The 14,597-nt window shown below is 31.1% G+C and overlaps 1 protein-coding gene across 1 annotated transcript in view; it reads left to right on the top strand.

Moving 5' to 3' along the window:
* Nucleotides 1–6,045, top strand: part of LOC143041890 (COMM domain-containing protein 5-like) — a 53,748-nt gene extending 47,703 nt beyond the window's left edge. The window contains exons 5-7 of the mRNA XM_076214023.1: nt 693–788; nt 2,100–2,175; nt 5,280–6,045. Coding sequence (XP_076070138.1) covers nt 693–788; nt 2,100–2,175; nt 5,280–5,381 — 274 coding nt within the window. The 3' untranslated portion in view covers nt 5,382–6,045. The remainder of the gene's footprint in view (nt 1–692; nt 789–2,099; nt 2,176–5,279) is intronic.
* The last annotated feature ends 8,552 nt before the right edge of the window (nt 6,046–14,597 follow it).

The raw sequence follows: 14,597 nt of genomic DNA, 5'->3' as shown, positions 1-14,597 counted from the left end.
ATGTATATACCTTTATATAGGAAGAGACCCCCCCGTGCACAAGAGACGAAAATATGACAAATTAACAACTTGTTCATTTCTGTGTGTGTTACATTGTCGTTTTTTTTTTTGGTTTTACTTTAGTGTTTCTGTTGTTTAGTTGTTTACCTCTTATAGTTGATGTGTCTCCCTCGGTTTTATTTTTTTCACCAAGATTTGTTTTCTCTCAATCGATTTATGACTTAAGAACAGCGTTATACTGCTGTTGCCTTTATTTATAGGAGTGGCTTCTTGTTATTGATAAAAGGGAAGACATTTGTTTTCATCCACCTAGTTCAATGAATGTTTACTCATTATTTGCAAATATCAAAATAGTATAACAAAACTCTATATTTGACCATGGTGCTGCATTTTTAGCATCTTCGCAAGCCATAACCCTTGGCTATCGAAGATGCATTTTTAAGGAATCAATGCTATTTCAAATTCCATAGTGCTAGTTGAAAACAAAATGAAGAAAGCACTAAGTTTGAATGGTCATTATCCTTTAAAATAATCCTAATAATGAAGACATTTCAATTTGTCAACACTTATGATTAAGCATATATTTCCATCTGTATACATGATATACTATAAATACCTTTTAATTTGCTCAAAAGTACAATATACACCTTATGTAATATTAAATCAAATCAAAATAATATTAAATTTAACAGGCGACCACACATAGATACCTATGCCTTGGAGAGCAGACCAAGATTGCCTAGACTTGATTCTTTTAAATGGAGAGCAGATGTTGCAATATCTACAAGGTTGGTTTAATTCTTATATAATAATAAAGATTTTCAAGCATTCATGATTTTTGTCTGCCATGCAAAGAAAGTCACAGAATGGGAAACATAGTGATTACATGGCCACAGCAGCATAAACTGTCTGTTTAAAGGTTTAAATATTAGAACCTAGAAGATTGTGATCCCATGTTAAGTTTCTGTCTGTTTTATGTCTATTGTTCTTTTCATCATTCAGAGACTGCTTAAGTGTGATTGTAGGTGTAACACCACCATTGATTTTCCCCTATTAGTCTTTGTTAAATTTGCACTTTTCAAAAAAATGTGCAGAATTTATCTATGTTTCAAATAAAGAAAAACTTGGCACGAGTAAAGTTTTATCCTGTCCAGTACTATAGAAAAAAAAAATTCACATAACATTTCATTGCATATAAGAAAATAACCATCATTGGAAGTTAACCAATCAAATGTCTCCCCTTATTTTATCTGTGTACAAGGTTTAGTCACCATGTAACCTCAAGATGACAAAATTTTCTATAGAAATTCTAAATAAAAAATAATGGTGTTTTGAAATACCCCAAGACATATGTTTTTGACACAGAAATGTTTTTACTGCAATAAAATGTAGGATTAATTACCTACAACTGTCAAATTCAAGGGAATATTTTTTTAGACCTACTTTCGTATACAACTGGATGTGACGTACCATGATTTGGTGGTATAACACCTAAAAGGTGTGCATGTCTATCATGTGTCATTGAACCTTAATTTCATGGTTCATTGGTCAAGGTCAAGTTTTCATAGTTAGGTCTATTTCTCGGATACTTATATACATATCTGTCTGTCAGTATCTATCTGACCTAGTCTTGATTGTCATCAACTATTGAAAATATTAAGTGTATTTGATAATTGTAGTAAAACCTAATATTTTTAAAACTTTCAACATTAAATCAATCATTGTCAGTGTACACTATTGCTATCTGTTTTTTTCCAAGTTTGACATTTTATTGTTGTCTCATTTCATTTATCTGTCTGTCTGTAATAACTTAAGTTTTTTATTACAGTTTATTTTAATATCAATTGTTAGTCAAGTACTTATACATGTATGCTATCAGCATGATCAGAGAGAAAGAAACTTGATCCATGAATGCAAAAAGAATCAAAACTGTTATTAAGTGAATAAAATCATTCAGTCCCTTTTGGGTCATGGTTAAAAAAATTCTGACATTGAAAGCATCAACATGTAACCTACATATAAGTCATAGCTCCTCCTAACTCCTAGGAGAAGTATATTCTTTGAATAAAACTATTTTAATTAACTATTTTCGATTTCAGTGTATTAAACAGAGCATTAGAACCTACAGTACTTATGGAAATGACTTTAAGTAATGGAAACATTCATAAATTTGAGGTGAGCACTTTTAAAATATCAAAAGGAATTTTGCTATTTTACAAAAATCCAAGATAACTGGAGTTGTGTGAGTTCATTTCGTGCTAAGAGCAATCTTTGACTGTTTTTTTTGAATTGGAAACCTCAATTATATATCATATAACAAACAACTGGTTGAATGAGTCGATTAAAAGCTTAATTACCTCATTATGGTTGAATTTATCAATATATCAAAGTAGTTTAATTGGTATATTTGAATCAAGTAAATAAGCTCATCATATATACCAGGATTAAAATTTTATATTCACGCCATAGGCGTGTTACGTCTACAAAAGACTCTTCAGTGACACTCGAACCAAAAAATGGTTAAAAGGCCAAATAAAGTACGAAGTAAAAGAGCATTGGAGACCAAAAATCCCTAAAAGTTTTGCCAAATACAGCAAAGGTTATCTATTTCTGAAGTAGATTAGTAGATTTGATTACCATATTGTACTTATACCTAAATGTAGGAAGTCTAATTACTAATGTATCATTCATTATAGCTGTTGTAGTGAAAATGAGGAAAAGGATCAAAATATACCGTTCTTTATACTAAATTTGTGATACATAAAATTGGGAAAGGAAATGGGGAATGTGCCAAAGAGACAACAACCCGACCATAGAGCAGACAACAGCAGAAGGTCACCAACAGGTCTTCAATGCAACGAGAAATTCTCGCATCCGGAGGCGTCTTTCAGCTGGCCCCTAAACAAATATATACTGGTTCAGTGATAATGAACACCATACTAAACTCCAAATTGTACACAAGAAACTAAAAGTTAAATAATACAAGATCCTGACTTGGGATAGGCGCAAAAATGCAGCGGGGTTAAACATGTATGTGAGATCTCAACCCTCCCCCTATACCTCTAGCCAATGCAGGTTAAAATAAATGGTTTATTATAGTAGGTCTGTTTTATGTTCTCTAAAAGGCTTTCAAATTGTTTCCACCCATTATGAATTTATTTCTAAAGATTTATAATTTTCCTTATAGGTAAAACTACAATATCACTAAATTATTTTTTATAAAAAAAAGGATTGTATGGTAAATGTCACAAAAAAATCTTTTCATAAGAGGGAGATTTCCTATTTAGTATGTTTTGAAATAGAAAATAATGATATTGCCTGAAGTTAAAAAAAAAATCTATTAATTTAAAACGAAACATGAAAAAAATCAAATGCCAAGAAATCGTGACAGACCCATTTTTTTTTATTATAATGGCCATGTGTTATTGGTATTTTTATGTAACTAATTACATTATTTAAAAGTCTGCATCCAGATTTCATACCTATCCTGTTTCGTTTGATATTGATTGTTGCTAAGATAATTAAAGGAAGAAATCATTTCATAACATATATGAATTAACATTAGAGGTCTGATATTAAAGTTACATGTATTATTTCCTGTCTCGAGAGATACTATATAATATGTTTTCATCAATATATGCCTCAATTACTAAAAGCTTTGGTTGTATAACCCATGATATATCAAGGACAATATTATACGTTTTATATATGTTATATGCCATATTACATAACTTAAACATGTGGATTAGCAAGAAAAAAATGAAACAAACTCAAGGATTGAAATTACGCAACATAAAGCTAAAAAAGAAGCAATGTGACAATTAGAAGGAGCCTGTTCAGGTGCAGAAGAACTTTAACAAATTGCAGACGAAATGATTAATTTTGTATAAATATTTCTTTATCCCCTGGCAATAATAAAGCTCTTATTGTCAAATTAATTGCTTGGGATTGCTCTATTTCTATACCATACTCTCCCACAATTATTTTAAATCTTTGATCTCACACTTGTCTTATTAAATAACAAATGGGTGAAAGTACATAAATATATATTTATTTATCATCTCTTAAATATCATTTTAGGTGTACTAAAATATTCCAGAATATTATGTTTACAGAGATAAATATATAGTATTGAGTATTTTTGGGTCAATAAACTTTATATCCCAAGATGAGAGTCAAAGTTGTTTTATGAATTTATGTTTCTGATTTATAGTTTGATTTCTTAATGAATATCACCAGAGCTCTTGCTCATAAAACTTTACTTAGTACTCGGAGTACAAAATAAAGTGTTTTGATTGGTTTATTTTTGTATCTGAGTATGATAATTGTGCTCGATATTTTTATGAACTCAAGTCCTGTTTATGCAGTGCAAATCAAAAATGTTTGCGTACTTGCAATGTGTTAGGTGTTAATAGCAGTTGGTTTGATAAAGCCACAGTATGGTGTTGTAGCTTGAATTTTAGATAAGTAATTTTTTACCATTATCACAATGAACCATAGCGTAATCAATAACTAGATAGGAACAGCCTTTTTATCTAAAAGTTAGGTATTAGTGTTCTTTTGACGATGTCACAAGTAGCATGATAATTGATTTTCCATAACATTTAATGAAAACTGGCCAATTTCTCATGTTTTGTACATCCGTTGTAGACTGGACATATCTCCAACATGTTGAGATTGGTTTCCTTAAAACCAAACATTTTATTTGGTAATTGATAAAAAGAAGCTCTCTTAAAATATTTAAATTTATTGATTTATCATTCCATAGGCACAGGAATTTAACTATCCGATTTTTTTTATAAAAGCAATATGTTGTGCCATTACTTCAGTGTGCTATAAATAATTTACTGGAAACTTCACATGATTGTTGTTCTAAATATATCATTTTATTCTTAATTAAGTTTCAATATGCATAATTCGAGCATATTGATTTAGACACAGTTGATTTTTTAGGATAAGAAACTTAATGTATATGATAATAAAAAGATCTTTTAACATTAAGTCTGATATATCAAATCACTTATCCAATTTTAATATTAAATTTGTTGAACCCTGCCTTTATGTTTGGCAAGCCTTAATATAGCTAACATCCAGATGATCTTGTCAGCTTTCACCAAACTCGTTAATTTTGATTTATTTGGTTGTAAATACCTACCCTTTCTTAGAAAAGCGTGACAAACAGACTGCTTGTCCTCTTTATTACGTGTCTATTGATCCACTTATAATATTATTTTGACATTTTCTGATATTTCAAAAATATGTTTTTTTTTCTGTTTCAGGTACCAACATCAAAGTTTCATGAACTTCGATATAATGTTGCATTTGTTCTTAAAGAAATGGAGGACATTGAACAAAGAAACATATTAAAAATTCAAGATTAACAAACTAATATGCCATAATGTACTGCACAATACTCAGGATCAAGAACGTCAATTGCAATAAAATGAAACATTCCTGTTTTGGATACTTTTTAGATACCACTGTGTTAAACATATATATTGACTAATGTATTAATGATTACTATATTGGTGCATGATCTTAACAATGTTTTGAAATTTGAAAATCTGTTTAATCATTGAAAAGCAGAAGTGCGATTGTAGGTTGTTAAAGTTGTTAAAGTTTGTGATAATATAAAAATGAGAAGAGTGGTATGATTGCCAATGAGACAACTATCCACAATAGTTAAAAGTGAAATGGTAGTAAGCAATTTAAGGCGACATGTAACAGCCTAAGTAAGAAGAACCACTCATAAGAAGTTGACGATAATTCAAAGGCAGTTGTATTAGTATTGATACATCTCCATAGAGATTTTAAGACCCAACCCTACAGTTTTTCACTTCTCCATTTGTTGTTCTTTTAATTATAAAGTTTTTCATAAAAATAATGTGTGATTTGATAAGTTTAAGAGGTACCACCTATTAGGGTATTTTGTTGTAAGCAGCACATCTTATTTCTTGGTAGATTATTTGCCCCTGTCACTTGAATGTACTGTATTTTGAATGTTTATCCTATCGTTTTGTAAAATATAGAGATTATCATACAGTGTTTCTTTTTTAATTGTAACATTTGCTTTATGCTATCAAAATTGAACTTGGGTTAGAGATACATCTGTTTCAATATTTTCATTCCTTTTTATACGACCGGAAAAAATTTATATTGGTATGACGTTGGCGTCGTCTTCATCTGAAGACACATTGGTTTTCTCACTATATCTTTAGTTTAAGTAAATAGAAATCTTTGCAATTTAAATACAAGGTTTATGACCACAAAAGGAAGGTTGAGATTGATTTTGGGAGTTTTGGTCCCAACAGTTTAGGAATTAGGGACCAAAAAGGGGCCCAAATAAGCATTTTTCTTGGTTTTCGCACAATAACTTTAGTATAGTAAATAGAAATCTATGAAATTTAAACACTAGGTTTATGAACACAAAAGGAAGGTTGGGATTGATTTTTGGGAGTTTTGGTCCCAATAGTTTAGGAATTAGGAGCCCAAAGGGTCCAAAATTAAACTTTGTTCGATTTCATCAAAAATCTAACCGTATATGTAAATTCTTGATTTTTGGTCCCGTTTTCAAATTGGTCTACATTAATTTAAAGGGGTCCAAAATTAAACTTAGTTTGATTTTAATAAAAATTAAATTCTTGGGGTTCTTTGATATGCTGAATCTAAACATGTACTTAGATTTTTGATTATGGGCCGAGTTTTCAAGTTGGTCCAAATCGGGGTCTTAAAATTAAACTTTGTTTGATTTCAACAAAAATCGAATTCTTAGGGTTCTTTGATATGCTGAAGCTTGGGTTTGGGTTAACATGTATTAAGATTTTTGCTTATAGGCCCAGTTTCAAGTTCGTCCAAATCGGGGTCCAAAATTAAAATTGTTTGATTTCAACAAAAATTGAATATATGGGGTTCTTTTATATATGCTGAATCTAACCATAATAGGTAAATGTCCAGTTTAAATTTTTGTAAGTTTTTAAGTTTAAGTTCTTAGACCACATTCATTCTGTGTCAGAAACCTATTTTGTTTCAACAATTTTATCACAATCCAAATACAGAGCTGTATCAAGCTTGAATGTTGTGTCCATACTTGCCCAACTGTTCAGGGTTAGACCTCTGCGGTCGTATAAAGCTGCGCCCTGTGGAGCATCTGGTCTTATCTTGTTTATATTGTGATTTGAACTTTCATTATATGAATGTCTTTGTGTACACTTTAAAATAATAGAATGTAATTTTATATTGTAAATTTAAACGATTAAAGATTTAAGGCATGTAAAAAAATATTATCTGCCAAATTTATTGTGTAATTTCATTATTCTTAAAGGCAAACCCAAAAGCTACAATACAATTATTAAGGAATAACTGTCAAATATATTTTCAACCAGTCAAGTGAAAACTTGTTGGTTGACATTTTGATAAATGATAAGAAGTTTTTTTCTAACTTATATTAAATTGAATATAATAATATAATGGAATAGCTTTGAACTTAGATAACATTGTTCATGTATTGAGCAGTTTATGGAACAATAATGTAGAATTTATTTTTAAATAATTTTTTATTCTAATAAGGGTTTTTTCCAATGCAAAACATGTCAGATTTGCCTTCAAAATATTTGACCATATTTTAAAAATCCGAAGTATTATTTTTTTTAAGGATGCAGTAATTTCTCCAATGAAATTAGAAGCAATATAAAATAAAAGTAAAAAGATACTAAAGGAACAGTACAATTATAAGTCAAAAAGACACTGAACATACATGGGTAACATGACATTGACTAAAAATTGGATTACAGAGCTAGAATCTGAACTAACAAGTTTTTAACCGGATTTTTGTGTCAAAAATGTCGGTTATTGATTTGGGGATGTACGGCGGGCGGCCGGGCGGGCGGACGGCAACCAAATGTTGTCCGTGCATTTACTCATGAAGCGTTCAACCAAACCTTTTAAAATTTTAATATGTTGTTACTGACAACAAAATGGAGGTCAAGTTCAATAATGACGATTTTGACTTTTACCGTTCAGGAGTTACGGTTCTTGAAAGTTTAAAAAATGTTGTGTCCGTGCATTTACTCATGAACCGTTCAACTAAACCTTTTAAAATTTTAATATGTTGTTACTGACAACATAACGGAAGTCAAGTTCAATAATGACGATTTTTACTTTTACCGTTCAGGAGTTACGGTTCTTGAAAGTTTAAAAAATGTCGTGTGCATTTACTCGTGAACCAGTCAACCAAACCTTTTAAAATTTTAATATGTTGTTACTGACAACAAAATGGAGGTCAAGTTCAATAATGACGATTTTGACTTTTACCGTGCAGGAGTTACGGTTCTTGAAAGTTTAAAAAATGTTGTGTCCGTGCATTTACTCATGAACCGTTCAACCAAACCTTTTAAAATTTCCTATTAGGAGTTTTGGTCCTTGTAATATTGATAAATGCCAGAACACAAATAAATGTTAAAGTATCCGGTTTACTGTCATTTTGACAGCTCTTGTTGAATATTATGAACCTCTGGATATTGAAGGAACACTCCCACTTTGATTAAATTAAAAACACTTTATAAATTTGCACTGACATAAATGAAAGAGGGGCGAACATTCAAACCTATAGATCGAACATAAACTGACAACGCCATGGCTAAAAAAGAAAAAGACAAACGGACAAATAATAGTACACAAGAAAGTGTTATACATAAGCAGATAAGCTAGATAGGTAATGAAATTCTTAAAGATCAACACTTTGTACCTTCACTTTGAAGTACAATATTTGGAAATGGAAATATATGTTTTTTTAGTTGATTTTTTTTCAATATAAAATTTATTGTCTTAATGCAAATTATGTAGCAAAAACACTTATCATAGAAACCAGAATCAAAATTTTAAATGCCAGACGCAAGTTTGTTCTACAAAAGTTTCAATAGTGACGCTCGAATAAAAAAAAAAAAGGCCTGAAGTACGAAGTTGAAGAGCATTATGGACCAAAATTTCGAAAGATTTAGTAAATATAGTCATCATAGAAAGATACCAGGATTGACATTTTATATGGTAATCTATTCCTATCATTTTGCCTATGGTAGAAAGTCCTTATTATTTCGAAAAATTCAAAAGTTCTGTAACCGTTGAGTTGTAATTATGACCATATCTGTGATAGTTCATGTATTCTCAGATGTGAGGAATACTGGGCTGCTGATACCCTCGGGGCGGGAACTTCCACGGGCGCTTGCTCAGCAGTGGCATCGGCCCAGTGATTTTCTGCAACCTACTATAGAAACGTCCAAACAGATATAGGCAGCTCATCTTTGTGCAACACCTTTTCCATATACAGGCTTATGTCTAAAACTATAAACCGGTATATTACTATTATTTTTGAAAGCATGAAGACTACAAGGTTATACTGAATTTTACTATAGTAATCCAAAGCAAGAAGGTGGAAGTTACCAGCCTATAGGTTCTGACGTTTTACGTATCAAATTGTGAGTTTTTAGCACTTTCCCATATTAGGATTATAGCACTATGTTGACTGCTGTATTTTTGACATTTTTACCTTTTATGTCTGTTTGTTTTGTTCATATATTGTTGTCAATATAACGGAATTTGATGCGACTGTCATAGTGAGAGGTTTAGCTTGCTATAAAACCTTGTTTAATCCATCATTTTCTACATAAGAAAATACCTGTACCAAGTCAGGAATATCAATTCGTTTGAAGTGATTGAGCGTTTGAGTTTGTCTTTTAATTAGGGACTTTCCTTTTTGAATTATCCTCGGAGTTCACGATTTTTGTGATTTTCCTTTTTTCCATAACCTTATTATATTATCATGTAAAAAGTAAAATCAAATAAATATTGAACTAAGAGGAAAATCAAAACAGAAAGTCCATAATCACATGGCAAAATCAAATGACAAATCATATCAAAAACGAATGGAAAAGAACTGTCATATTCCTGACTTCGTACAGGCATTTTCAAATGTAGAAAATGGTGGATTAAACCTGGTTGTATTGCGCTAAACCTCTCACTTTGTTGACAGTCTCATCAAATTCCGTTATATTTACAATGATGCGTGAACTAAACAGACATAATAAATAAAATTATAGTCAAAATACGGGTCAAGCAGTCATCATCGTGTATCAATTTTAAAAGGAACAATTTAACAGAAGAAAAAAACATCTGTCTACAAACACATTCACTGATTCGCGAGTCTGACTTCAGAAAATTTTATACGTCATATATTTTTGTCGTTCAATATTTATACAAACAATTTTAAAATTTCACATGGACACTCTTAGCATACAGGGTTAAAAAATCAAAAGTATGTAAGAAATTATTTCAGAAATAGACCCAGATTTAAAATAGTACAAAAATTTATAAGAATTCACAAAAGGTTCATTCCACTACGCAATTGAATAATTTTGACGTTTGTTGTTCAACGTATTTTCTAATTCATGATAGAAATATATCATAATGACATATTATAGAACAATAATACTGACAGGATCTTTCAAAGTACAGAGTCACGTTATAAGAACCAAAGAAAAACAAAAAGTGGCATATACAAAAAAGACCAGCAAACCATGAAACATAATACAAACACATCAACGGGATCTTTAAGTACCGAGCCACGTTAAATGGATATCACATTAAACAGTAAAAGTAATATTGATATCAGAACAAAGACAAACGAAAGAACAATATAACACATTGTTAAGATGATAAACAACATCAGTACGCAGAATCGAAACATCAAGACCTTCATGTATTATTTGTGAAGTTGATACGGAATATTTATCAACAAGGTCTTGGTACCTTCCGATGAACTTTTTTTAGAAAAAGGACGAGACATTACTTGACATACCCCTGGTTCATCAACTTTCTGCTCAAACACTGATGACGTTTTAAAAATTCTGAGTAGGAGCTGCAAGATCTTGAATATCGAATAAGTTTGGAAATATATATCCCATTTGCAGGTGAAGTTGGTATATTGCTACTAAGGTGGGGGAAATCGTCTCGTTTGTCATAGATTCTGGTACTGAGATGATTCTGTAAGTCAAGTTCGAGACATGTCTAAAAATGAGGCGGAGGAAGCCGTGTCTGTTGTTTCTTGAATTTCGAGTTCTGGGATATATATTAATGGAACCCAATCAGAAAATTCGGATTTTTTATGGAAAGAACATCATCAATATATCTGATAATGAAATTAAATAATCTGGCTTCTTTGATGCTCTTGTTTTTTGACAAGTGTCTGAAGGAACTCCGATTCATATGAAAAATGTATGTATTTGAGATAAGACTTAATATTACAATCTTTTGTAGAAATTGCTTCCATTTCTATTTAGTATCTTTGGTTGGAAGATAGTTTCATCTCTCTTTGATAATTTTATTACCTATATTCGATATTTAATTGGTCAACCAGTATTGGAGTGAATATCAAAGACATTTCTTCGGTACCTTACACATGTATTGGTATATGATACTGTATAGGAGTTTCTTACTGTGGTCAGTAAACACTTAATTTGGGTTACAGAACTTATAAATCAGTTGTTTGAAATATGCATTGTCATTTTCACATTTACGTCATACAATACATGTTAATGTGAAATGATTTTCAGTTTGATCCACTTGCAACTGTTCAAAATATATTTATTTTCCACACCTATGCCCCATGTAAATTATGTTTATTTTATATGTTACTGAAAGGTGATAGACCATACGTCTTGGTGTTAATAAATTATATAAAATGGAATGCTTTCATTGTTGATCAAGTAATCAATATACTGAACAATTAACTTTATTTACTTCCTCGTTTGTGCCACATGTGGAGCAGTATCTGCTTACCCTTCCGGAGCACCTGAGATCACCACCAGTTTTTGTTTGGGTTCGTGTTGCTTAGTCTTTAGTGATCTATGTTATGTCTTTTGTACTTTTATTTGTCTGTTTGTCTTTTTATTTTTTAGTCATGGTGTTGTCAGTCTATTTTCGATTTATGAGTATGACTATCCCTCTGGTATCTTTCGTCCCTCTTTTGTCATTTTCGAATACGGGACTGCCAGTATGATTACAATACACATTTCCATCAAATATTTTAAGAATGAAAAAGTTAGATTTAGTTACAGTTTTTTGTATTCCAGATGTATATGGAGCTTCCGACGGTTAACCTGTTTATTTGTTAAACTTTGTCAACACTACAATTCATATTTGATTTAGCACATATAAATATGTAATTTAAGGTTTCATCAAATATATAATATAAGATTGCTTTGCCACGAACAACATATTTTGAATACATATCAATCACTACTTAATTTTCTATAGTAAACATAAATGTTAATCACATACTGGAGCTGAGTAATAAATACCTGCATTAAAGCACACACAATGCATAAGGTACTACTATAAAGCTCACACAATACAAAATGTACAACAATTAAGCACACACAACACATTTGGTACAGTATTAAATCACAAGGTACAACAATAAAGGAATAACTCAGTCAATGTACAAAAGGTACAAAAATAAAAGTGCATTGTGTACAATATAAAGAACACAATACAATGTAAATATAGTACAACAATAGAGTACACAATACATATCATCGTCATATGGTGCAAAAATAATAACACCAATGCATAATGATAATGTACAACAAAAAAGGACAAAACAATGTACACAAAGTACAACAATAGAGCGCACACAATACATAAGTATGGTACAATAATAAAAGCACACACAATAAATAATGTATAACAAGAAAGGACACGTACATATGGTGCCACAGTAATAGCACACAAAATGCATACGGTAAAACAATAAAGAACACAACACAATGAGCCTACAGTACAGAAATAATGCACACAAAGTACATAACGTACATCAATATTACACACAGAACACAAACAAAAACAATCACATATTTGTTTTACAAATACAGTCCATAGGTAACAAACAAAAGACAATGCCAGCATACTGGTTCACATTTCAACATGATTAAGACGTTCATTGTGTTCGTGTAGTCGTTGGTTGAGCTGTATGTTATTTTGTTGGTCGTATTCTTCAGGCTTAGCACGAGAAGATGGTCACTGTGTTTGTTGTCTACTCTCCTTAAAGTAGATGCTGCTAGTCTATATGTTTGGCATTGTACAAATGTTCTTGGATCATCTTCTTCATGCCGTCGTGCCACCCTTCGTGATGTTTAGTCCTACTTTGGTTTGGTAGCTTTTCCAAAAATGAAGAACATGTACTTTGCGTTCAAGTTGATGAATGGATGGTTCTATGTAGTTGGTGACGAGTTGTGTTGACAACACTTTCCACCTAAAATACATTTAATAGTATACTAGTAGTGAGGGGAAACAAACCTCAAATAGTAATTTCTTGAAAGGATGCTCTGGCAGCATTCTAAACATTAATTGGGTTAATGTAAATTTGGAAAAGGTTCACAAATGGTTGAAATTGACCCTTTATTTTTGATGTTTTTTTAAATCGGGACAAAAATATATTTTTTTGACACATTCCTTTTAAATTTATGAAGCTATGACCGCTTGAATAAACATAATTTGTAGTTTAAGGTCAATTTTAGTAGATTTGTTTCCATAATTTTAATTGTTTTTGGCATAACCTTGGCCGCAATCCACGATAATAAACAATTTTGTATCGATGAATTCCATATGAAATTGGAATCGTCAATTTTAGTAGATTTGTTTCCATAATTTTAATTGTTTTTGGCATAACCTTGGCCGCAATCCACGATAATAAACAATTTTGTATCGATGAATTCCATATGAAATTGGAATCGTTAGGTTACAAAACATTTCGGATCGTAGATGGCGGCCAAGGTTTAACTAAAGCTGTTGGATCTGAAAATTTAGCAAAATCATCATATTTTGACAAAATGTCTAAAATAGGCTTACCTTGGAGAATATTTTGTACTTTAATAAAAAGAACTGATTTATTTAACATTAAGGCTTTTGATATAGAACCATTTACGGACCAAATAGTGACCTTTTTAGTGTTTTACGATAAAGTTGATATTTTAGGCCATTTTGTGACATAAGATGCGTCTTCATGCCGTCTTCAGCAAACAATTTTTTTACTTCATAAAGAATATAGGAGAATTAGATCTTTAAAATAAAAAAAGGTGGGAAAGGGGAATTAAAATTTACCGTTTATAAATTTTGAATTATTCAGAACACATAAGTTTTTTTTTACTTTATTCCCAAATAAAGTTAATCCTAGACGTATTTGATACAATATTTCGGAATTTTCGGTTTTAATGCAAGCGCACACCTTGTTTTAAGACAGCCTTGCATCTTAAACATGTTTGTTTAGTGAATTTTTCCTCCATAATTGTCTTTGTTAGCTGTTTTGTTTCCAGTCTTGCCGAAGCATGTTACCACTACTTTGGTCGAATTGATTTTAACCATGTCTCATTTTGTGTGATATTCAATAATATTACATGGCCTATATATAAGCCTTCTACCATGCCAAACTTACCCATCCGACAAAAAACAAACTTTTAAGCCACCTGGATGTATTTTTATAGGCTAATCCCACTACAAATGTTTGCACTTGTCCTAAGTCAGGAATCTGATGTACAGTAGTTGTCGTT

Source organism: Mytilus galloprovincialis, chromosome 8 (genome assembly GCF_965363235.1).
Source record: "Mytilus galloprovincialis chromosome 8, xbMytGall1.hap1.1, whole genome shotgun sequence".
Classification (NCBI taxonomy): domain Eukaryota; kingdom Metazoa; phylum Mollusca; class Bivalvia; order Mytilida; family Mytilidae; genus Mytilus; species Mytilus galloprovincialis.
The sequence above is the reverse complement of the archived record's forward strand: the minus strand, read 5'-3'. Positions and strand labels throughout refer to the sequence as shown.